The sequence below is a fragment of the Rosa rugosa genome, chromosome 4 (assembly GCF_958449725.1).
Source record: "Rosa rugosa chromosome 4, drRosRugo1.1, whole genome shotgun sequence".
Taxonomy (NCBI): Eukaryota; Viridiplantae; Streptophyta; class Magnoliopsida; order Rosales; family Rosaceae; genus Rosa; species Rosa rugosa.
In genome coordinates, this window is record NC_084823.1 from 34,084,872 (window position 1) to 34,108,891 (window position 24,020).

The following is a 24,020-nucleotide window of genomic DNA, read 5'->3' on the forward strand; positions in this document are numbered from 1 at the left end:
GATGGGATTGCTTTGGGCCAACTGTCTAAAACACCAAGAAACTTCAAGTGGAGAGTGATTTCTCCTTGTTGATCAAGATGGTGAATGAAACAATACCATATCCCCTGGTGCATCTCTTCTCTGCTTCAAGATATTCATCACTTTTTTACCACAATTTTATAACTTTACAGCATGTTTTTTTAAGAAGAAAATATAATAACGAATTATTTAGTTACTATGTATGGATTAGAGAATTTATCAAAATTCTGTATGGTTTACCAATTTTCGTATTTCTCTGTAGAATTTCTTATACTTAGATAAGTCTTTGTTTAGGATTCCAAGGGATCCTCTTTGTAATAATATATTTTCATCTTAAAAAAAAAAAAAAAATCTTGGCCAAAAAGAATAAAAGAAAATATCCAAAATGATATAGATATAGATATAGATATGGGTAAAATAGTAAAATCAAAACTATATGTCCTTTCTCATATCACAGCGCGAAAAGCGAGTTTCTTTATCTCTCTCTGTCTCTCTCGTCATATCGAAGTTGTTAGCATCCTCTCACCACCTCCGCAACCATGGCTTACGAAGACGATCCGTACGCCTCTGCTCCCAAAACTAGGGTTAGGGTTAGGGTTAGGGTTAGGGTTAGGGTTTTCTCCGATTCCAATTTTTTCTCATTCCTCATCTTGCTTTCAGGTACCGCGACGAAGACGGGGAGCCATTGATGAACCCCGACGACTTCGATCGCGAGCCGTCGCCGGAGCCGCTCCTGCACGACGATTTGGAGGACGAAGACACCGGCGATTGGCGCGACCGGGAGCGGTCCCAGACGCCGGTCTACGACCCCGACGCGTCGTCCAAATCCAGGCCGAGGAAGCGGCTGGTGAAGAAGGGCGGCGGCGGCGAGAGTCAGAAGGTCGTGGTGTTGAGAGAAGGGGAGGAGTGGCCGGACGATAAGTTTCATGAGTTGATGCCGGATAGTGATGAGGAGGATCAGAGCAGGGCCAAGAGGTTGAAGAAGGAGAAGAGGCATAAGGGGGAGAAGAGGAGATTGCCCGGGAAATCGTCTTCTGATAAGGCCGAGGTCAAGGAGATGTGGGACACCCTTACCCGCGGCGATTCTGAGGTTATTATCAATTTGGTTTAGTTTCAGTTTGAGCAGATTGGGTTTCATTGTTTAGGGCAGAATAGGATGATTGGGTGGTTACATTTATGTTTTGAATATGTAAGCTATTGAAGTATGTTATGGGGTGGTGCTGGATTTCTTGCCAGCTTTGATTAGTGATGTTTAGAGCAACTCTTTCCCATAAGTATATAAGTTATCGTTTCGTGCAATGGTTGTGCAAGGATAAACTAGTTCCCAGCTGAAAATTGAATTGATAGTTGCTATGCCGTTTCTGCAGTTGCTCTGTAAAAATCTTTTTGTTTGATGATGTTGAGAAGGTATAGGGGTTAAAGACCTGTGGAGTTTGTTTTTGTTTTCAGGAGACAAGTTATGTTATCTTTTCTAGTGATTATGAATCCTAGAGAATGCCAAGTTGGTCGTTTTGTTTCTATGACTCTTCATGTAAGTAATATGGTTACTAAAGGTATTTCTTCTTCTATGCAATAGGATGATAATGAGGGTCAAAGGAATGTGGATGATGACAACTTTATAGATGACACTGGCGTACATCCTTCTGATCGGTATGCAAGTGACAATGACCGTTCTCCCAGTCATCATCCGCAGGTGAGTTTTTTTTTTTTTTTTGCTTCCCTCTATATGCTAATGATGTAATGCCCAATCATGGGATATAAAGTCATGAAATGTATTAGAACTTTGGTTGATTGGTGTTGTGTTTCTAACTATACGATATGAGATACCATATGCTGCAACTGATTGCTTACCTCTAGGTCGAGATGGGAACTCATGGAACAAATCTTTTTCGTGTGTTTGTATCTTTCTAGGCTGAAGAGGGTGACGAAAATGAAATTGATGAGCTTTTTAAGGTGGGTAAGAAAAAGAAGAAGAATGAAAAAAGTCCAGCAGAAATAGCAATGGTAGTGGAGAATATCATGGCTGAGCTCGAGGTTACAGCTGAAGAGGATGCAGACCTTAACAGACAGGGGAAACCTGCCATTAATAAACTCAAGAAAGTTTCTCTTCTCACAGAGGTCCTCTCAAAGTAAGCTTGGCTGCACTCTCTTATTTTCTCTCAGTTTACTTGCAAGTTGCGAAACAGATATTTATCTATTGATGGACTATTTACATTTTCTTAATTGACCTTGTCACAGGAAGCAGCTTCAACAAGAGTTCTTGGATCATGGAGTGCTAACCCTACTCAAGAATTGGCTTGAACCTCTTCCAGATGGAAGTTTACCAAATATAAACATTCGAGCAGCGATATTGAAGATTTTGACTGATGTATACCTCCCCCCATATTAATGTGTGACATGGAATAAGGGTTGTCAACACTTTTATGTAGGACCTGAATTGTTGCTTCTGTTGTGCAGTACCCTCTTGATCTAGAGCAGTATGATAGAAGAGAACAACTGAAGCGAAGTGGCCTTGGAAAGGTTAGGATCTTTTTATTTTTCCTTAAGAAAAAGAAATTAGGCTCTCATAAGCACATGTATGGTTTTGCAACAAATGTGACAACTGGTACTGGTTTACTTTATGCTTTGGCAGGTCATTATGTTTTTGTCAAAATCTGATGAAGAAACAACTTCCAACAGAAAACTTGCAAAGGAATTGGTAGACAAATGGGTAATGTGAATTTTCTTCAGTACTTAATTCACCTAATGAGTTTGATTGTTTGTTTTAGTAATTGTTCCCTAAATGGGTCCTTTTTATATCCAATGACGTTGACATTTGTCTTTTTGACATGACTTCAGAGTCGACCTTTATTCAATAAAAGTACAAGGTTTGAGGATATGAGAAATATTGATGAGGAGAGAGTTCCCTTTAGAAGGCCATCAGTGAAAAAGTACTGTGAGATTTTCCCATTACGCACATTTTGTTAAACCTGAAGCAAAACTTTCTCCAATGGTTTTGTGCATTAGGTGGTCTTAGTACATTTATTTATATATCTTTTTCTACAGGCCAGCAAGCAGTGGTTCAGGAATGGAGTCTAGAGATGGTGATCTTGACTTGGATGAGTTTTCAAGGTAAGCTTGAAGGATGGTTATATGTATGGTTAAATCCTGTTTCAGAGAGTCCAGCTTCAATTGCTGCTTTTTTGCTCTGCTGCTTCCCTGGAAGCTCTTTCTTTTTACTTTTTTTTTTCAAATTTTAATTTTTACTCTGATATAGGGAAAGAAAATCTGGCCAATCATCTTCTCGGCAACTTACTTCAAGGCCAGAAGCGACGCAAATGGATTTTCTGGTGCGCCCACAATCTAAGATTGATCCTGATGAAATTAGAGCTCGCGGTAAGCAAGCAATACAGGATCAGCGGCGTATGAAGGTTGGTTTCCCCTTTCCCAGTGGCCATGATAAATATATGAGCACATTGAATGGAAGAGAATGCCTTTTTTATCAAATTTTTGGCATTGCAATATGAATATAAATGAATAGCAATTCAGTTATTTTTTTCTTTCTTTTAATAGCCATCTGTTCGAATTTGAGAGAAGGTTTTCCATGGTGTTCCAATTTCCTTGAGCTGCCTTTAGATCTCAATATTGTACTTTCCTTTAGTTACCAAGCGACAAACCTCAGAGATTTCTCTTTTTAGTCTGGCGATACGGAGATTTTGTGAATCCAAATGTTGCATCCTTTTATTTTCTTGATAGTTGATTGTTGACCATCACATGATTAAATGAAGATGGGTCAGAGGTCACAAGTGTAGCTTAATAAATTGATATTCTACTGATTGCTTGTTTGTCTGAGTTGCATTTTGCAAATTATTCATTTTTATAATCTTTATGTTCTTTTTGTGGCAGATGAACAAAAAGTTGCAACAGTTAAAGGCGCCAAAGAAGAAGCAGCTTCAAGCCACAAAGCTAAGTGTGGAGGGTCGTGGTATGGTCAAATACTTGTAATTCACTGATCTTACTAGCACTCAAACATACTACGGAACTGATTGGTGGGTGGAATTTAAAGTGAGGGTCAAAGTGAAAGTTGTAATTGTTCGTTGTTGTGTTGATAAATCCAATAAATATTCTTTCATTTCAGTTTTGGAGGTACACTAGTCCCTGTCTCGAACCATTTTCTTTATATCAGCTATATTTATCAATTGGGGAATGAAAAAAAATTTCTCCACTTTTGGGACAATTTCATTCTGGTCCGAGTTTCCCTACCTTAATATGTTGGATGACCATCAGGTTCCAGTTAAATGGCCTGGGTTGTGGACTTGCTTTTCTTGTTTGGTCTAACAGGCTCTATTTGGAGTTCCTAATCCAGAATCTTGGTTTTGTTGTTACTTGTACTGTTGCAATATTCTATTGCATTATCAAAAGCTTTCTTTCAGAAGCAGCAGTTTACAGTAAAGCTTTTTATGGTGATCCAAACACAGATATGAAAGAATTTTGGAACATCACTAATGGCAACTAGATTGATGACAATGCCAAGTTTGATAAATGCTAATCATACCACTTCAAAAGCTAAGGAATCAAGTAGATGTAAAATCCCAAAGATGATCAACATGGATACAATCCGGAGCTTCTGTGAACCATTTAAAGAACTTATACAAAGACAGGATTTAGCTCGAGTTCTAGACACTGAGCCAATTTCTTGACACTATCCATTTTTAAAGAAACAATGTAAACGAGCTGTTCTAATTAATTTGGTACAAAACTGTAAATGCAAATAATAACAGCTACATAGCCAAGGAGACTATAAAAGTGGTTGCTTCCTCTCAGCAGGAACATCCAATAGATCGCCAATACCCTCCATAAAAGAAAAAAAGAAGAAAAAATTCCAACCAATCACCATTCAGGCATGGTGGTGCACCTTCGATTTCAGTACAAACCTGATCTTATTAAATGAAAAAGAGTGAAAATGAAATGTTAGATCAGGAGATTTTCTCTAATGCATTGGAGATCTTCTGGTTTCTTCACTGCTATAGTCCCATATGCACGTAGTAGGCACCAAGACATTCACTTTTTCTTGCCAGTTTTATTCGCTTTTCTTAGTGGTGCAGCATTTTTCATAGGAAGTCTCCGTTTTCGTGTCATAGCAAATTCTCCAAATTTGTGACCGACCTTTTCTTCAGTGATTTTGCAACGAACATGAGTTTTTCCATTATAAATGCGAACAGTGCAGCCAACGAATTCCGGTAAAATAGTAGATCTCCGGGACCAGATTTTCTTATTCATAAGAAGCTCTTTGTTGTTTTTCATTTTCATCAGGAATGCATCCACAAAGGCACCATCATAAAAATGAGATCTGCACAAAATCCATCCAGTGAAAATCACGAGGTTTCCTTTTCTATTTGATCTCTCATAGCAAAAGTGAAGTGACAAAATACCAAAAAAAAAAAAAAAAAAACCAAGGTGACAATATCTTCACAAATAGGAGAAAATAGAGAAACAGCATAAAGAAACATACTCTTGCTTGACTTGGGTACTGTAACCCGCTATACTCTGTCCACCCAGTCCCACAGTAACAGCCTTTCCTGAGTCCAGCTATATACCACATTGACCAACCAAGATTACACCGATACTGTCAGACCCATGAAGAATGTATCAAATCCATAGACTAAATACATATGTACAAGATGATAACCTTAGTGGAGGACGTTGGGAGGAGTTTTTGAGCCCAACCACGGCTGAAGATTGAAATCAGACGCTTTGCCATGTCTTCTTCCTCTGTTTCATGACAATTAAAATAAAAAAATTTCCACCATGAGAAATACATATATATGTTATAACTTATAAGAGAAGAGGACTAGCAGGGGTATCGATTGATTTAAATCTGGTTTAGGCTAAATCAGACCAATGTATTGCTGGTCTCTAAGACTAAAATGTACAGTTTGATGAAACAATCCAAACAAACAAAAGAATGTAAACAGATCCAATGTTATTTAAGGATTGCACATTACCATAAATTGGCATATTCAATAATCAAATTGGGTTTTGTGGGATTTTAGCACTGTGTTAACGTCAAACAGGACCCAAATAAGGGGTTTTAACTGATCTTGGAACCCTTTTTTTTCTGGACCCAAAATGAAAATCTAGAGTATCAGTCTACTCAAGTAATATAACACTAATTTATTACTCGTAAAAACACCCGAAACACTTATAAGATGCACAGAAGTCACCCAAAGAAACTAAGAGAAGGGGCTAACAAAATGGTGCTGCTTTATGCATCTTCCCCTCAATCAATACTTCTTTGTAATTGTTTTAAGACTCCTTAACTTTCTTAACCAAAAATGAATACAAAGTCCCGAGACAGTGAGGACGATTAATTCACAAATAAAGGAGATATAAAACTTGGCAAAATCGAAAGCATCCTGTCAAATCTCATGAACCAGCAATTGCAACCACATTCAAAATATTAGAACAACTCAAAACTATAAAAGCAATCAAAACAAAAGTTATACACATGCCTAGCCTAGAGGACTAAAGCAGTCCATGGTGTGTGCTAGTATAACTGAATCAATTAAATAAGATTTGCAGCAGTGAAACTTGCTTCAATCTTTTCAACTCCCAACTTTCAATCTTCAATTTCTCGGGTACCAACCAGAGAACCTCCATCAACGACTAAATCAGTAAGTGGGATGTAATGGGTAGTGTAAAAGGGGAGTCTTTAATGCTTTTAATTCATGGGTTCAGCCAAAAATTCCATCTTCCACCGAAACCAAACAGAAACAAGAGCCGATGATCAAACAGTGCAAGAAAACGTAAGCGAGAGAATTAAAAAGCTCAAACCTTGAGGTGTGCTTCTGAAAGGTGAGACTTCCCGAAGTGACTGCAACTCTGAAATGGGATTTTGGTATTTAAAGTATCGATTTTCCGGCGGGTTTCTCAGCAACAACACTAAAACCCAGCAAGAGGTGAACGAAACACCAAATTGAGCGCAGAGGGAGGGGTAAGGGGTTAAGAAAACCAAAGCAAAAAAAATGAAATTACATATTTACCCCTGATAACCGAGCTGCGTAGGTCCTATACTTTGAAATTGCTAGTGTAACATGTGAGGCTATAAATGAATCGACAACGCGAAATCCTTGTTTTGATGTGCAGTGCATTGCATTGCAGCACTTTGATCTGAGAAACTAGATTTCAGTCGACTTGTGACGGTATATAACTATGGAGAATGAGGTTCCATCTCGGCTAAATCATTAACTACCGATCTCATTGTCGTTACGATGGAGTTGATTCGGCTACTAGAAATAGCAGGTGTTGCGATTTAACATATACTTCTATTGACCTTTACGGTTTACGTTTAGAGTAGTGACTTTACTTCTCAATATACTTTCAAATGTTACAAGACCACCCTCTAAATTGAGTCATCAATTTTACCTATCTGAAGTATCTGTTTCTCCCTGCAAATGTAGCTCTCGAGCATTCTCTTGTTCACTTCATCTCATCATCAGCGGGGTTATTGTCAAAGGTGCCTCCCATCATCAATATTGCGGCCCCACCACTCCTTATGAACTCAAAATGACCGAAAAAAACTTGGTAGTAACCCAGATTAATCTGACAACCCGTATTCTATCAATTTAGACCAGTGCAGGTTTTGAGTTCATGGTAAGCAGATAACAGCATCCGCTTGGAGAAACTACAGCCTTCTGCAGTCTACTATGAACAATTCTGCAGATTTCAAGTTTTTCAACTGTGATAGCTGTATTCTTCAGAGTTGAGATACTAAATCGAAGTATAGTGACCTATAAAGCTTCTAAAACAACTTGGCACATTTGCAACAGGCATCCAATAGGAGAAACTGAAACCATATTCTATCAACTTCGACCAATGCAGGTTTAACTTGATCATAAGCAAATAACGACATCAAGTTGGAAAAAGTACCTACCTCCAGAGTGCTACCTTTTGGAAAGACCATATGTAATGTAACAATTCTGCACATTTCAACAGTGCTGCCTTCTCCTCCAGAGTTCAGATTCACTGACCATGATAAGAATCTTAACAGATACTAAAGTACTCTGAGCTAGAACAGCCCAACAGCTCGGGCACATTTTCAACGCTGCTAGTTTTATGCATACTTTTGCCTCACCTCCTTCAAACTATGTGCAGATAAAGAAGATACAGTACTTATAATTGAGAAATTATGTCAGTCAGCCATGTTTAATCCATCACATCCAACTCAGGCTCACGCTTTATCTTTAGTCATATTAGTTGGAGTAGAAACCCCATGCACATACAACCATGTACATACTTGTTAGCATATGCAATTATATAAAGAGCACAATAGAAAGTAGATGCAAAAAACACACACATAACTCCATAGTCCATACAAAAGAAAAAAGAAATAACAAGAATAAAGACCATTAGATTATGATTGTAAACAGGCATTCTGATGAACTTCTAGCCAACAGAAGAAGAATATAGTCAGCAATTAATCACATTATGATTTAAGAGCAGTAACGTCATTTGCTACAAACTACCAACATGTTCCACTCTGAACCTCAAACCAAAAGATGGAAGTTACAGAAAAGGCTTTCACTTTCCCAACTTTTACCTATCGTCTTAGCCAAATGTAAGCAAATCCAGAGGAAGAGAAGCAGGATCAAGTTCCCAACAGTCTTTCGAAAGGTTTGGAACCTCATTACCGGAGAGCTTCTTTGCAGGAATTTCATGTGAAATTAACCTCACATCATCTTTCTCTAAACATCGAATAGCATGAGCTCCAATCTCCCTTCTCTTAAATACCGTGTTGAACCCGTCAACCTTCTCAAGATACCCCATACTCAAACCGTGCATCTCACTGTAACTCGTCAGAAACACAACTATGTCATAGCATCGCTTCTCTTTAACCAACAGATTTCCTCCATCAGCGTCAAAAGCTGCTTCATTATAAAGTGCCCAAACTGATCCCTTCTTTGGATAAATCCGATAAATCTCTCTTGCAGCTCTGTCACAATCCACGACATGAGAAAATATATGCACTGAATTAGTGGTGGTCTGCCTGGTAACTTTAAACCTTCCACAAGGCACAGGCAATCCCATTTTCTCCCAAGAAGCCAACCACTGATCCCCATTATTCTGAAGATCCAACCAACTAATTTTCACCTCAAAAGGACTGACAGAAACAACTTCATCAACCAAACCATAATTCCTCGGCATTCCATCATCATCATCATATATAGCCCACACCTGCCCTTTCTTAAAACTCCGCTTATCTTTCTTGAAATTATAAAACTGTGAATCCTCCGCCTCCTCCGTACTCTCCAAACCTTCACTCTTTGGCCCCTTGCTTTTCCTGCTCTTAGCACTTCCCAAATCCTTAGCCTTCTTCAAAACAGTCCGCCTCTCAACTTCTGAAGTCTTGCCTTTCTTCAAAACATCGCGTCTCTCAACTTCTGAATTCTTACCCTTCTTTGCATCCTTCTCCTTCTCCTTCCTCATCAACTTCTTCTTCTGCTCCTGTGCCTTTTGCTTGATCTCCAACTGCAATTCCGCCAATGTCATCCTTTCCTCATCTACTTTCGCCTTCTTCGTTTCACACCTCTCCATCACCTCTCCTACGCTACTCATTCTCTTCCTCAACCTCCTCCTCAACTCACCGTTACCATCACTCACTTCCTTCTCCACATTCCCACCACCAACACCACTCCCTCTAAATCCTTCACCGCCCATTTTCCTCAACCTCTCACTACTCCTAACCCCAGCATTGTCCCCGCCCTCAACCTCCACGGCCTCAAAGCTCTTCTTACAGCTAGGGCAAACCAAATTATGCCCCAAATACCTCCTCTCAAACTGATGCAAAAGCCGGCACGTCGAGCACGCCGTCCAAAACGTCTCCCCAAACCCTAAACCCCCACTCTCCCTCATCTTCCTATCCTGAATCTTAATCCTAAGCATCATATCATACTCCTTCCTCCTAATCCTATCAGAAAGGAACCGAAAGGCCTCCCCTACAAGCTTGAAGGCCTCGTCGGAGCCCAAATGGGGGTTCTTATCAGGGTGGAGAAGAAAAGCGAGCTTCTTGTACTTGGTCTTAATGGTGTTGATGTGGGCAAAGGGCTCTACCTGAAGGATCTTGTACCAGTTGGGGGGATTTGGGGGGGCGTTCTTGTGGGCGGTGCGGAGGATCTCGAAGGCGGTGACCATGGAGGAGACGCCGTCCAGGTTCGGGCTCAGGCGATGCGCTCGCTTGGCGTATTTCAGGGCTGACTTGAAGTTGGACTCTTTGTATTTGGCTTCTGCTGCGCATTTTAGCTGTAATGCCTCTGCTTCTTCCATTCAAGTTCCCTTCTTTCTTTCTTTCTGGGTCTCACTCACTCACTCCGAGGGGTTTAAGGGTTTTTCGGAATTTCAGTAAAAGCATTTGGGATCGTCGTCATAGGCTGGTCTGGCCATTTATCTTCTTTTTGGTCTCAACTGCGTTATAAAGCTATTGTTCAAAAAGCGATTTAAATGGGGGAGTATCGAGTTCGAACCATGTAGGTGAGAGATCGTGAATTCGAACAAGTTGAAAGATTATTTTTCGTACATTTTTGGTGATTATGTAATGTAATAAAATAAATTTTATAAATGTTCGAGTAAATCCTAATTTGTGTTTGGCCCAAACTCTAGGTTACTTGAACTAGTGGTAATAGGGTTTAATTAGAAGAATCTAGAGATTATCTTTCCTTGTATGATTGAGACTCTATGTATTGTAATCATCTATATAAAGAGGCCCCTATTATCAATGAGAACACACACAGTGAATTTCTCTCAATTTCAGTTTCTCTACAACATGTTATCAGTACGAGCTCTAACCCTAGCCCTAAAAACCAAAAACCAAAACCCTAAATCCCTCGCAGCTCCTACGCGCACCTGCGCTCGCTGCTCCCCGCAAGCGAACACTGCACCCTCGCGGCATCTCCGCAGCGTCCTCGCGACATCCCCGCAGCAGTCGCATCCCCGCAGCGGCCCCGCAACAGTCCTTGCGGCATCTCCGCAGCGACCCCGCAGCTGCCCCTGCAGCATCCTCGCGGCCTCGCGACATCCCCGCAGCAGTCGCATCCCCGCAGTGGCCCCGCAACAGTCCTCGCAGCATCTCCGCAGCATTCTCGCGGCATCCTCGCAGCGACCCTGCAGTATCCCTGCACTGCCCAGCCAACAACTTTTCTGGTCAAGATTTCCAGCTATTTTTCAAGGTAAACTTTTCTAAAAGTTCCCGTTTTTGAAGTTTTTCAATTTCTTCTTCTTTTCTCGGGGACTTCCAACATCCCTTCTTCTACCCCCCTTTCTTCTTCATAGGGGAGACCAATAGCCGAACCGTGGGGGTTCGTGCTCACTCCAAGCTTGGAGCTTGTAGAGTCCTCCAAACTTAGAGTTTGTTGAGAAGAAAACGATCGACCACATACATCGTCGTTTCGATCTAATCCAAAACCCCTCTTGGAATCGGATTTTCTTGGAAGCGACTACGCTCAGAAAATCCCTAATTTCTTGGAAGAGACTACGCTCAGAAATTTTATAGTTTTTCGTGGTAGCCTTTTTCGCTCTGAAACTAACCCTATTTTCTTGTTGTTTTTCAGAATGAGTAACCTGAACAAGTTGAGCTTCGCTCCACTAGAAACAACAGGCGCTGGATACCACAAGTGGGTCCGTGATGTGCGCCAGCATCTTAAGGCTGATGGGATCCTGAGTACGATCCAAGAGCCAAGTCAGGACGTGCGTACTCCTCAACAAGCTGCTGCTTTTGAAGAAAATAGAGCTACGAGAGAGGCGAATGAAGCTAAAGCCATCATTCTCATGACAAGGCACATGAATGACACGCTCCGTTGATGAATGCCAACGTAGAGCTGATTGGCCAAAGTGGAAAGATGCGATCCAGGCAGAACTTGATTCTCTAGCGAAAAGAAAGGTATTCGGACCAGTTGTGCCAATACCGCCCAACACCAAACCAGTTGGTCACAAATGGGTATTCGTTAGAAAGCGTAATGAGAAAAACGAGATTGTAAGGTACAAAGCTCGCCTTGTGGCGCAAGGTTTCTCACAACGCCCTGGAATCGACTACGAGGAGACCTATTCTCCCGTAATGGACGTCATAACGTTCAGCTACCTTGTCAGTTTGGTAGTTTCCGAAAAACTGAACATGCAGCTTATGGATGTGGTTACTGCGTATCTATATGGGGATCTAGATACAGAGATATACATGAAGATTCCAGACGGAATTCAGTTACCCAAATCAAGTGACTCTAAACCACGGAGCGCGTTTGCAATTAGATTGAAACGCTCACTATATGGATTGAAACAATCCGGACGGATGTGGTATAACCGTCTAAGTGACTACTTGATTGGAAAGGGATATGTCAACGATGAACTATGCCCATGTGTGTTCATAAAAAGGACGAGTTCCGGATTTGCAATAATAGCGGTTTATGTCGATGACATGAACATAATTGGCACCCTTAAAGAGTTAAGGGAAACCGCTGAACACTTGAAATCCGAGTTTGAGATGAAAGATCTTGGGAAAACACGGTTTTGCCTCGGTTTAGAACTTGAGCACCGTAGAGATGGTATCCTGATTCATCAATAAGCTTATACCCAAAAATGCTTAGGGGTTTCAACACTGACAAGATTAAGCCTTCAAGCACCCCAATGGTCGTCCGTAGTCTTGATCCAAGGAAGGATCAATTTCGTCCAAAAGATGACGATGAAGAAGTGCTAGAGGCAGAAGTGTCTTACCTAAGTGCAATAGGCGCATTATTGTACTTAGCACAATGCACAAGACCGGATATCTCATTCGCTGTGAACTTGCTAGCTAGATATAGCTCTGCACCTACATGACGCCATTGGACTGGTGTTAAAGATATCTTTCGATACGTAAGTGGTACGATCGATATGGGCTTCTTCTATCCCTACAGAGAGAAGATGGATTCAGACCCATCAAGTGCCAGGGACGCCACACATGGTGAATTGCGTTCCCTCTCCCCATCCCAAAACGATATAAGTGTTTTGGAAGGTTTTGCTGATGCTGGGTACCTCTCTGACCCACACAAAGGTCGCTCCCAAACTGGTTATGTTTTCACCATGGGAAAGACCGCGATATCTTGGAGGTCTACAAAGCAGACCTTAGTCGCTACCTCTTCGAATCATGCAGAGATTATTGCTCTTCACGAAGCAGTTCGTGAATGTATATGGCTTCGATCCATAGTTACGCATGTTCGAAACAATTGTGGTTTGAAGTCTACCAGAGATGAGCCAACAAGCATTTATGAGGATAATGCTGCTTGCATTGAACAAATGAAGCAAGACTACATCAAAGGCGACAACACCAAGCACATATCGCCTAAATTCTTCTACAATCAGCAACAACAGAAGCTCCTCAAGATCAAAGTGAACCAAGTTCGATCTGAGGACAATGTGGCAGACTTGTTTACTAAGTCATTGCCCAAATCCACGTTTGAGAAACATGTGGCAAGAATTGGCTTGCGGAAATTATCTGAACTCCCATGATCGTAGACATCAGGGGGAGGCGCAGACATCAGGGGGAGATGTCTACATGTTCGTCTCGAAACATGAAGGGTGTGTTGTGCTCTTTTTCCCCTTCGACCGAGGTTATTTTTGTCCCACTGGGTTTTTGTTACTCGGCAAGGTTTTTTAACGAGGCAACGAGAGAAGCACCGCGTTTGGGCAACACAATGGGGAGTGTTCGAGTAAACCCTAATTTGTGTTTGGCCAAAACTCTAGGTTACTTGACCTAGTGGTAATAGGGTTTAATTAGAAGAATCTAGAGATTATATTTCCTTGTATGATTCAGACTCTATGCATTGTAATCCTCTATATAAAGAGGCCCCTATTATCAATGAGAACACACACAGTGAATTTCTCTCAATTTCAATTTCTCTACAACAATAAAATACTTTTACTTATGACATTCTTTATTTTTCGAGTCATTTAAGTGGAAAGTCTATCAAGACAACTTATTATACGGATGGGCTTAAAAAATCGAAAAAAAATAATAATAAATCGAGCTGAAAGAGGAAAAAAAGCCTAACTTTTTTGCATAAAAAAAAAATTTCAAAAAAAATGGAACCAGTTCAGTTCAGTTTTCAATTTTAAGGAGTCAGAAACCAAACCAAACTGAAATCGAATCGAAGTGTCTAAAACAACGTCGTTTTGCTGTATAAGTCGAAACCCTATTTTGCAACAATTTCAATTACTTGATGCCTCACTCAGTCACTCTGTCTCCATCACAACATCACTCCTCTCATCTTTCTCGATTTCTTTTCTAAGTCATCTCTTCATTAGTGTTTGCCGATCAATCTCACAAGGTCAAAAGATTAGTTGTCGTAAATTTTCGGGATCATGTCATAAAATGAAATGAAAAACTTTCAATTTTTGACACTTTTTATTATTTCAAGCCATTTAAGTGAGAGGTCTCTCGACACGAGTTAAGATGGAATAATACTGAAATTGTACCTTTTCGAGCAATTTGTCCCTCCCTATGAACACAATAATGCTTGCTTAATCAGTAACTTCGATGCAAATCAGAGTATGCTATAGGGCACAGCATAAAGAGAGAGCTTTTCAACAATTCAACTTTCAATTTGATAGCAATAATGCATTTCTTTGTACACAAGCCATTGGTATATTAACATTCTCGAAAGATTAGACTACTTTTATTTCTTTGATAGCAAACAATGACATTCTTCAAAATTCACCCAAAATGGATGAAGTTCAAATAATACATGATTTTTCTAATGGTACATGATTTCTATCCACGTTGGCTTGTCAACAAAGAGCAGGAGTTGAGGTTGCTTGAGAGAAGTTGTGGCGCGTACACGTAGAACTCCTAATCACATCTTATGACACGAATTTTAGGATGAGTGAACGCGATCATGATTGAAAAAGTTGTATAGATAATCCACCTGTAATGCCTTCAACTACACTGTACAAGGCTCTTCCCCGACAGTCGGATAAGTTACAGACCAGAAGAGGAGAATAAGTCTAAACCAATACAAGATCCCCTTCTTCTTGTTGCTCTTCTTGTAGCTCAGGCAGCCGTCCTTCCTGATATGGCAGCATAATACGCTTAATTTCTTCTGAACTAAGTGTCTCATACTCCAAAAGTGCATTTGCCAATGCATGTAACGCCTTCTCATGCTGAATAATATGAAAATGAGAGAAGTCAGCGAAATCTAGATACCAGCATAAGTGCTGCCATCATCCTGTAGTATAATAAGTCACTGAATGCGCCAGAAAGTATGTTATAGACTAACCTTCTTTAGGAGGACCTTTACACGATCATATGCTTCCCTTAACATTTTCACAACCTGAAGAACCATTCCAAAAAAGCTAAGATTCCAAAAAAACAAGTATCATAACTAACTTATGAACAACAACCCAAGATAACAAGAACATACTTCTGCATCAATACGAGATTGCATTTCAGAACTTGGTCGCTCTTTGACATGAACTGGCCCAATTGTGTCACTCATACCGCAGCTTGATACCTTAATCACAGAGATGATATTAGCTAATATAAGAGATACGACTAAAAGGACAGCAAGCACAAAATTGTTCTTTGGGCACCACAAGATGGAAGTCGTGAAGACTGGAATTACAAAAGTAGAGGATATATAATAAATAAAACAAATTCTGAAAGTCAACCACTGACACAAGGATAAACTATATCAATTGCAAGAAAGAAAAGATGATTTTTTTTTTTAAAGGACGAGCATTAACATACATAATTGCCATTAAAATACTGGAAATAACAATGGATTCCCTGAGAATATAGATTTCACATTAAAGGAAAAGGAAATACCATATAGTGGGCCAGCTCTGTAGCTGTGTTTAGATCACTACTTGCTCCAGTTGTGACAAAATCCTGACCAAAGATGATCTCTTCTGCTACTCTTCCTCCCATGCAGACATCAAGACGAGCTAATAGCTGCCTCTTGCTAATTGATGTCTCGTCATTTGAAGGGAGCTGGGTGACCATTCCCAAAGCAGATCCACGAGGCAAGATTGTAGCCTTGTGAATTGGATGTGCCCCCTCAGTATTCAGAGCAACAATTGCATGACCACTTTCATGGTATGCAGTGAGCTGAATGGTGTGTAATTATATTAGCAAATAATAATCATGGGTCAAAACGTCAACAATCAAGCTGATCCTAGCCTTCTACATCATATATAACCAGACAAGTTTGGCATATTATATAACCACACTATCATTGAAGATCAATGATCAGATGAAATCATGTATATACAAATGCAGTGGAGTGTAGTGTGCCCATCAATAACCACGATAGGGAAACAGATTGTTCAGATTCTCTGAGAAGAGAGCATTTTCTTTATATACAGGGAAAATGTTGATATGCTAACATCATATTTGGACTACATCCAAAAATATCCTATGGTTTAAACTAAGATGCAAAAAGCCCTTCAAAAGAAAATAAGAAGAAAAGGATAAATAAAAAAACTACAAATAAAATGAAATTTAAACAGAAGGACCTAGAGAATGCTCCAGAATATCCATAATAAAGGAGCAAACTTCATTATACTTCTGGTAGTAAGCAGATAGGGAAAGAATAGAGAATAATGAGAGAAGCCATCTTTTTCTTTTCTTTTTTTCTTTCCCAAAACTTAAACTCTCACATGAGATGTAAAGAAAGAGAGAAAGCATGAGTTCAAGGGTTGAAAGTGTTCTTGACAATCACAACTATAAAATAAGGGCACAAATGAACTGCTAGTAAGGTGAATGATATACATACCTTTTTTGACTCTTCAGATATGAACATTGTTTTCCGTTCTGTTCCCATTACTATCCGATCCTTGGCAAATTCTAATTGTGAACCAGTCAACTTGTCAGCCCCGTCAACAGCAGCTTTTATAGCAGCAATATTAACCAAGTTCGCAAGATCTGATTAAACAGAAAAACAAAAAAGAAGTGTGGGTTCATGGCAGCAAGATAAAATTTACATTTTCAATAGAAGATAAGTCAACTTCAGTAGAATTAAAGAAGCTGACCTGCCCCATTAAATCCTGGTGTGCCACGGGCTATTGCTTTAGCATCCACATCATCAGCTAATGGCTTATCTTGAAGATAAAGTTCCAATATCTCTTGACGACCTCGAACGTCTGGATTTGGAACAACAATCTACATAATAGGATTTGTTAGTTTACTGTCTTTGAAGGTCATTATGAAAATTCACCATTAAATCAATAATACAACTCTGACCCTCATAAAATAAAAGAGATGCTCGTGAATTGATTTCTTACTCTTAGACCAGTATTTATAACTTTTCAGTTAACCAAGTAACCAACCTATAAACTAAAGTTAGTCCGGAATACAAACTGCTGAACAGGCCAAAAGTAAGATGATAATTTGCAGCCCAAGTTCTTTTAACCAGACCAACCTATAAACTAAAGTTAGTCCAGAGTACAAAGAACTGCTGAAAAGGCCAAAAGTAAGATGATAATTTGTACCCCAAGAAGGCCCAACTTTTCTTTCAACCAGACTGACCTATAAACTAAAGTTAGTCCCAGTGCAAAGCACTGCTGAAAAAAACCAAAAGTAAGATCATAACCTGCACCCTGAGAAGCCCATTCAGGAAAAATATAAGCATTTGATCCAAACTTAAAAGGCAAGGACCGTCATTATCTCAGAATTTAAATAAACTAGCCTAATGAAATTAAGTTAATTCCCATCATAGACATTTCTCCCAAAATGCTACAAGACACACCTACTAATTTTTCCAATCCTTAGAAAACTGGTAAAAATCCAGGACTGGAACTCTTAAAAAGAATCAGGGATAGACACATCAGCTGATGTCACCGTAATTTTCCAAAAAACAAAATAAATATTAATAGTAAATCCAATAAGCACTAGTTCTTTTATTTTCAAGTGTAAAACTGAACAGTTACTCCAATGAGTCAGCTACACGACCAAATATTATTTACAAACATCAAATCTCCAAAAAATGAAAAAAACACACATTGTGATTTGATCCACATAGGATATATACAACTTACATGCCTGTCGAATCGACCGGGCCTGGTCAATGCTGGATCAAGAATATCAGGCAAGTTGGTTGCAGCCATCAGAATTATTCCCTACAGAACATGTTGTACTAATTTACAATGAGCAGACAGGATACCAGGAATACACCAAGATGTTTTAACATACCTCATTCTGCTCGAAACCATCCATTTCAACCAGTAATTGATGCAGCGTCTTCTTTGTGTGCCCTTCCCATTGTTTCCGAGTGGATCCAACAGCATCTATTTCATCAATGAAAATGATGCAAGGAGCCTGTGAAAATGGGGGGAAAAGAAATTATCAACCACAATCAGACCAAAGCACAAGCATAAGGCACTCACTTGGATGGCATCAACGGAGCGCATAATTTGAAAAACTGAACGTCTGACCATTATCTTAAGAGAAGTAGAAAGAAAAATGCATATAATCGACTTCAAGAAATATATAACTTAATACACTATCACCCACGGCTGTCCATTTTCTGTATGTTTTCTCCATATTTCAATTCCAAAATTTTAAATGCATGCCAAACAGTGCGTGGTCAATGACAAACCTTTTTCTTAGCTGCTTGAAATAACGATCTTACACGCCGAGCACCAACTCCAACAAACCTGCACACAAAATGAGTAACTTGAGATCCTTAAAGACTAATATGCAAATAAATCAGAGCAATATCAGTTCACTTTCTCCATATCTCAAACAGAAACAACAAAAATCAGATCTCAGTTGATCTCTTTTGGCTACAAAGAAAAAGAAAACTACACATGCGGACAAAAGAACCAAACAAAAAAATGTTTAATCATTGGAGAATGTCAACAAACATACACGAGTACCATTGATAAGCAAGCTGTCAAGTAACAGTCATAGACTGATCTATTTGTTTTTTTCATAATATGAACAGTAATAGCTAGGAATCTGTTGTATACACTAAATGCTATCAAAGCCATATAACAGCCAAGTAGCTTAAGTAGCAGAAGAAACTTGACAAGGAAATTTAGGTGTAAGAAAATGCAAGTGGCCTCAGGAATGCTTCAAAGATCATCCAAGGTAGCAACCACATTCTTGAAATCAACAAGTTAACTCCCTAACATCCCAAAACCATTGACTACCCAAGCTTTACAAACCAAATAGTAAAACAAGTCGACTACTTAATGTAAACCAGAGCAGAAGCTATATTTCATTGCTCAGATATCTGATAACAAGTTAAAGAAGATTAAATATGTTTAAAACAAGTGCAGTGATCCTACAGTGACATCACTGACATTTAAGGAAAACTTTACAGAAATAGAAGAGAAAGAAAGCATCACAAGGTGAATAATAATATTTCTTAAATGAGATATTAATCCTGACGTCGGAAACCATCATTTTTAAGCCACCATGACAAGTACTTTCATGTCAATGATTGAAAACAGCTAAATTATAAGGTGCACAAGACGATGGATCACATGAAAGAACTTCAGATAACATATCAAATGTACCACCGGACTGCTACAATTTTTAATGTGCTGAAATTGATTTAAAATTATTCTTAACAGACAACACTACATATTTACAAAAGAAGAGGATAAGTTTTTTTTTTTTTTCCTGAAACTATTTAATATTTATTGCTTTAGTCTACGAATGAAAAATCATCAAAATGAAGAAAAAAGAAAAAGAAAAATAGGAAATTGTTCAGTTTCCAATAATTTTACAAGATAGGCAGATATTTAAAAGCATAAAGAATGACTTACATTTCTTCAAACTCAGATCCTGCTCTATAGAAAAATGGCACCCCAGCTTCTCCAGCAATAGCCTGCATGGTCCAACATAAACATGACATAATCAATATTGGGTATTGCCTCCAGCAATAGTCTTCAGGACCTAACATAAACCACCTTACCTTAGCAAGTAATGTCTTTCCTGTTCCTGGTGCTCCTGTCAAAAGAATTCCCTGCAATAGAAGTATGTTTTAGACTCATGTTAAATATAAAAGGCAAACATTTGAAGGAAAAGCAAATACAAATGGTCAAAGTGCATGTTTAGAAAACTATGAGGCAAATACAAGTTTATGTTTTAAGAGTAAATTTATGGAAGGTAAATTCTCCGCCATGGCTTCTTATGTAGCAAGCCATAGAAGGTCAAAATGTTAAGCAGGATAAAAGTACATAAGACTATATAGCTGAAAGTAACATTTACTCAAAAAACTATCACAAACCTTTGGCAACTTGCCCCCAAGGCGGGTAAATTTAGTTGGGTTTTTGAGGTACTCCACTACCTCCTCAAGCTCTTGCTTTGCATCATCACAGCCTTTGACATCTTTAAAGGTTTTAACATTCTGCAACAAAACAAGAAAAAATGCCAGAGATACTGATCAGCTGGGATATGTCAAATGCATGATTGATATATATAATACCCCCACCACACCGAAAAAAGGGGGAAGTGCTGCATATATTACCCATTAGAAAATCAAAGACAACCTTTTCTAAGTTATCAGACAATTCTTGGATAGTTCAAAACTATGGCATCCTACACAACTTTCAGTGGAACACGAGATGAATTACAAGAATTAGAATGTTTCTTCTGTTAATTAACTTGGTCTACATCCAATTTTCATGAGAAAACACATTCAATTCCTACGTTATGGAATCTAAATACTTGAGTCTTCTTCTGTCAATAAACAAATGCTTATGAGAGAGAGAGAGAGAGACTCATTCAACAAACTAATTATAAAAAAGTCTCAGCTATCACTAACACTCTGATTACTGAATATTAATCATCTACCTTTTCTGGAATCACTTCTTTATTCAACTCCTTTGGGGTATAGGAAGAACCTGAGCCAACACCTGAAGCACCTATTCCACCCAAGCTCCCTATGTACTTTTGAAGAGCAGCTGCACCCATAAACCTGAAACAAGTTCCATAATTTACTAAAAGAAACAGTTCAATATTAAAGGTGAACAGCAAGTAACTGCAAAAGAGAGAAACAGATACTAGAGCTATTAATTACTCATACCACACTAATCCAACCGCAACTGTGAACAAGATGGTTGAGACAAGCTCTTGAGTAAAACGAGATTTGTTTGATACTTTCGGTTCAACCTAATAAATGAGATATGTATTGGGTTAGGGATTAAAAAAAATAGCAGAGAAAGAGTAAAGGCATATAGAATAAACATAACCCATGTATACAGAAAACAAATACGACAACATTCTTCTCTTTATAAGGCACCAAGAATAAACTTTGAGTTAAGACTTACCATCAGCACGTGCAATGGTTGCTTCTCATTTATGCCAGGTTTGACAAAGGGTTCATCCAAGTTGCCTGATGCACGCTGTTTCAATTCTTGCAACTGCATAAATATTCACAGGTGAGTTAGATAAAAATACCCACCATAAAGAACATAGCACTAGGATAAGAGGAATGCAAAAGCATGTGCTTTGATCTATGTTTACTCCACAGGACATTTACTCTTGGGTTTAAGGATTGAATGAAAATATTTTTTTTAGTAATTGTATTGAGAACAAGTTCAAGTTAGCCAAAAACATGAGTAGAAAAATTATGTTCTGTTTTTATATCTATCACAGATGGTACTATTATACAAGATTCATCTTAACATCTAAAGTCCAACGTTTTAGAACTATCTTCAAATCAAATACATATGTCAATCTGACATTTGAGGAGTGACATATCAACCAATTTCCCAACCTTTAAAAGAAAAAAAGAAAAAAAAAGACAGATTCATTCAATCAAATGTTGGCAACCTTAGATAGTTTTTACTGACATAACAATTTCTAGTAGTTTTCTGAAATATCATTGAATAATTTTTTCAGCTTATGGGGTTTGCAGCTCAATAAATCTTGTTCACTTTTGAAAGTTTGAGGACATACAACTATAGAAGTGCTAAAGCAAGATGATGAAGATGTGATTGATCTTATGGTGATATACAACATACGAAAGAGCTCACAGGGAAACTACAAAAATAAAATGCAAGGCTACTTGATTACCAGCGAAGGAAGAGTAGAAGGCTTTCCAGATTCATCGTTTGGAAGATATTCAGCTATAGCATCAGTGACCACAAGAGCTCGAAGATACTCTGCAACTCCTCTACTGTCTACAACGTGATCCCTTTGTTCAAAGCGCTTGATGACAGACTCAGGACTGAAAGAGAATAATATTGCTCAGTTAAACACTTACCGCTGGGAGGATTATTAAATCACTTCAAGATATAATATATGTTTGCATTACTAAAATCACACCTTATTCTACTACCTCCATAAACTTTGGAAGTAAAACTCATAAAGCAGGAGACTCTTAAATATTAGTTAAGAACTTAATTCTCTTCTCATTTCTACCATTTGTAATCAACCAAGTAGAACAAAATGCCAAAATAGAACTTGGGGCTACTAAAGTTTTCCACCTTTATAATACACTAAATATACGAAGAAATGGCTAGAGGCTGGCATGTATACAAGAAGTATACGAAAATTCCATGCAGAAAGAAATAATATATCCAAAAGATGATTCACACAACCTTAAAATATAACCCCTTAGCTCCCAGTCAGAAATTTCCACTCCAAGAAATCATGAAGGAGATAAATCGGTCAAGTCCAAACAGCTCTCTAATTCCTCTTCACAAATTACACTCATTGGACTATGACATCAATGATGGAAGATGACATCACCTTAGCTCCTATGCACCCTTGCACAAGCAACACCACTAAACAGACTACCTGCCCTCATGTAATCAGACTACTCTTTCCTAAGGGTACTTTTTTATAATCAATTAATTACCTAGAGGTTATTGGATCACTTGAACTAAGTTATTACACCACAAAAGCAAAGCAAGCGTAACACTATATCCTTCAAAACACATAAGAATTCACATTCAATGTCTGTAGCTTTAACCTGTGCTTATTGAGCTCAGCAAACAGAGCACTCTGCTTCACCGGGTCCTTGGGATCCGCATCCGCCTCCGCAATCAGCCTCTCCAACCGCTTCTCCTGCCGCCAAAACGGCCACCAACTGAACCATTCCGACGCCAATGCCTTCTCAAACCCTCTCCCTGCAGTTGCCCACAACCCCATGAAGAACACCACCAATGGCAACCCATTCCCACTCTTCTTCCCAACCAAACCCCCACTCTCCACCACCACTCCCTCACTCTTCTCACCCCCATTCTCCAAACCCACCTCCCCAGACTGCTCCTTCGCCTCAAGTTTCTCACTTTCGGGCCTTTCAGCTCCGGCAACCGAGCTATTACTCAAATCCCCGCCGTTAATTTCATCCAAGCTCGATTCTTTCCCCTCGGAATCCAAACGGGTGTCGACAAAGTTCGATTCTTGATCCAAACTCGCGTTCTCCGGGTGCAATGTGCAGGGAATCGACGTGTTCCGACCGCTGAATCTGAAATTTCTTGAGCTCGGCGATGAAGAGACATTGATATTGGGAAGAAAAACAGGGCTGCAACTACAAGAACCCGAGCAGCGAGAGAAGTGAAAGCGTTTGAGTGAAGAAGAAGAAAGAGTTGGAGTGAGTGGGAGGTTAAGGAGAAGCGAAGCTTGCAGAGTAGTCATTACTGTTTTAGGGTTTATGAGAATTCCCTCCCTGAGAGTCTGAGAGTTTGAGAGCCACAGGAGAGGAAGAAGGGATTAGTAATCTTATCTTGGATTGAAATTGGCGCCGGCTTCTACTTTAGTTTGTGGCTCTTCTCATTGGGTGTGAGGGTGTGACAAGTCTTCTCTTCTGTTTTCTTCTTGTTTTGCAAAAATTTGATTGGGATTTTTGTTTTTGGACGTCCTATTTTATTTAGGAGTTTGATTGCCATCTCCAAGTTCGTCAAAATTGAAGGTTGATAGAATATGGAGACTGTTTAGAGCAAGCAATAGTGTCCAAGATTCCCTAAGATATCCCAAATGTTTAGAGAAAGCAATAGTGTCCAAGATTCCCTAAGCCATCTATAATGAAATTTATTTTTGATATTATGTG

The 24,020-nt window shown here is 39.1% G+C and overlaps 4 protein-coding genes across 4 annotated transcripts; 1 reads left to right on the plus strand and 3 right to left on the minus strand.

The window, feature by feature from the left end:
• Window positions 1-447: 447 nt before the first annotated feature.
• LOC133742182 (protein IWS1 homolog 1) lies at window positions 448-4,842 on the plus strand. Its single transcript, XM_062169865.1, has 11 exons — window positions 448-577; window positions 679-1,108; window positions 1,595-1,711; window positions 1,930-2,147; window positions 2,257-2,386; window positions 2,476-2,538; window positions 2,651-2,728; window positions 2,857-2,948; window positions 3,064-3,129; window positions 3,275-3,428; window positions 3,904-4,842. The coding sequence occupies exons 1-11, from the start codon at window positions 558-560 to the stop codon at window positions 4,000-4,002; spliced, it is 1,467 nt and encodes a 488-aa protein (XP_062025849.1). The 5' UTR covers window positions 448-557; the 3' UTR covers window positions 4,003-4,842.
• On the minus strand, window positions 4,597-7,034 carry LOC133742183 (small ribosomal subunit protein uS19m-like). Its single transcript, XM_062169866.1, has 4 exons — window positions 6,832-7,034; window positions 5,687-5,769; window positions 5,510-5,586; window positions 4,597-5,347 (listed from the first exon to the last, which is right to left on the minus strand). The coding sequence occupies exons 2-4, from the start codon at window positions 5,756-5,758 to the stop codon at window positions 5,059-5,061; spliced, it is 438 nt and encodes a 145-aa protein (XP_062025850.1). The 5' UTR covers window positions 5,759-5,769; window positions 6,832-7,034; the 3' UTR covers window positions 4,597-5,058.
• A 1,420-nt stretch (window positions 7,035-8,454) lies between these two features.
• On the minus strand, window positions 8,455-10,463 carry LOC133742181 (uncharacterized). Its single transcript, XM_062169864.1, has one exon. It carries the CDS (start codon window positions 10,318-10,320, stop codon window positions 8,605-8,607), a length of 1,716 nt encoding a protein of 571 aa, XP_062025848.1. The 5' UTR covers window positions 10,321-10,463; the 3' UTR covers window positions 8,455-8,604.
• A 4,128-nt stretch (window positions 10,464-14,591) lies between these two features.
• Window positions 14,592-23,768, minus strand: LOC133743733 (ATP-dependent zinc metalloprotease FTSH 11, chloroplastic/mitochondrial). The gene is made up of 17 exons (XM_062171762.1): window positions 22,941-23,768; window positions 22,040-22,193; window positions 21,292-21,384; window positions 21,048-21,133; window positions 20,816-20,939; window positions 20,250-20,369; window positions 19,935-19,985; window positions 19,786-19,847; window positions 18,609-18,666; window positions 18,203-18,328; window positions 18,049-18,129; window positions 17,044-17,173; window positions 16,788-16,936; window positions 15,839-16,120; window positions 15,435-15,524; window positions 15,291-15,344; window positions 14,592-15,174 (listed from the first exon to the last, which is right to left on the minus strand). Exons 1-17 carry the CDS (start codon window positions 23,606-23,608, stop codon window positions 15,019-15,021), a joined length of 2,484 nt encoding a protein of 827 aa, XP_062027746.1. The 5' UTR covers window positions 23,609-23,768; the 3' UTR covers window positions 14,592-15,018.
• Window positions 23,769-24,020: the final 252 nt, after the last annotated feature.

Coding starts and splice junctions, on each gene's coding strand:
- LOC133743733 (XM_062171762.1), bottom strand. CDS start 23,608: ATGACTACTCTGCAAGCTTCGCTTCTCCTTAACCTCCCACTCACTCCA. Junction 20,940..21,047: donor GTTGCGGTTGGATTAGTGTG/GTATGAGTAATT, acceptor AACTTGTTTCAG/GTTTATGGGTGCAGCTGCTC. Junction 18,329..18,608: donor TTCAAGCAGCTAAGAAAAAG/GTTTGTCATTGA, acceptor CCATTTTCACAG/GCTCCTTGCATCATTTTCAT.
- LOC133742182 (XM_062169865.1), top strand. CDS start 558: ATGGCTTACGAAGACGATCC. Junction 2,539..2,650: donor AGCGAAGTGGCCTTGGAAAG/GTTAGGATCTTT, acceptor ATGCTTTGGCAG/GTCATTATGTTTTTGTCAAA. Junction 2,949..3,063: donor AGAAGGCCATCAGTGAAAAA/GTACTGTGAGAT, acceptor CTTTTTCTACAG/GCCAGCAAGCAGTGGTTCAG.
- LOC133742181 (XM_062169864.1), bottom strand. CDS start 10,320: ATGGAAGAAGCAGAGGCATTACAGCTAAAATGCGCAGCAGAAGCCAAA.
- LOC133742183 (XM_062169866.1), bottom strand. CDS start 5,758: ATGGCAAAGCGTCTGATTTCAATCTTCAGCCGTGGTTGGGCTCAAAAA. Junction 5,587..5,686: donor TCCCAACGTCCTCCACTAAG/GTTATCATCTTG, acceptor TGTGGTATATAG/CTGGACTCAGGAAAGGCTGT. Junction 5,348..5,509: donor AGTACCCAAGTCAAGCAAGA/GTATGTTTCTTT, acceptor GATTTTGTGCAG/ATCTCATTTTTATGATGGTG.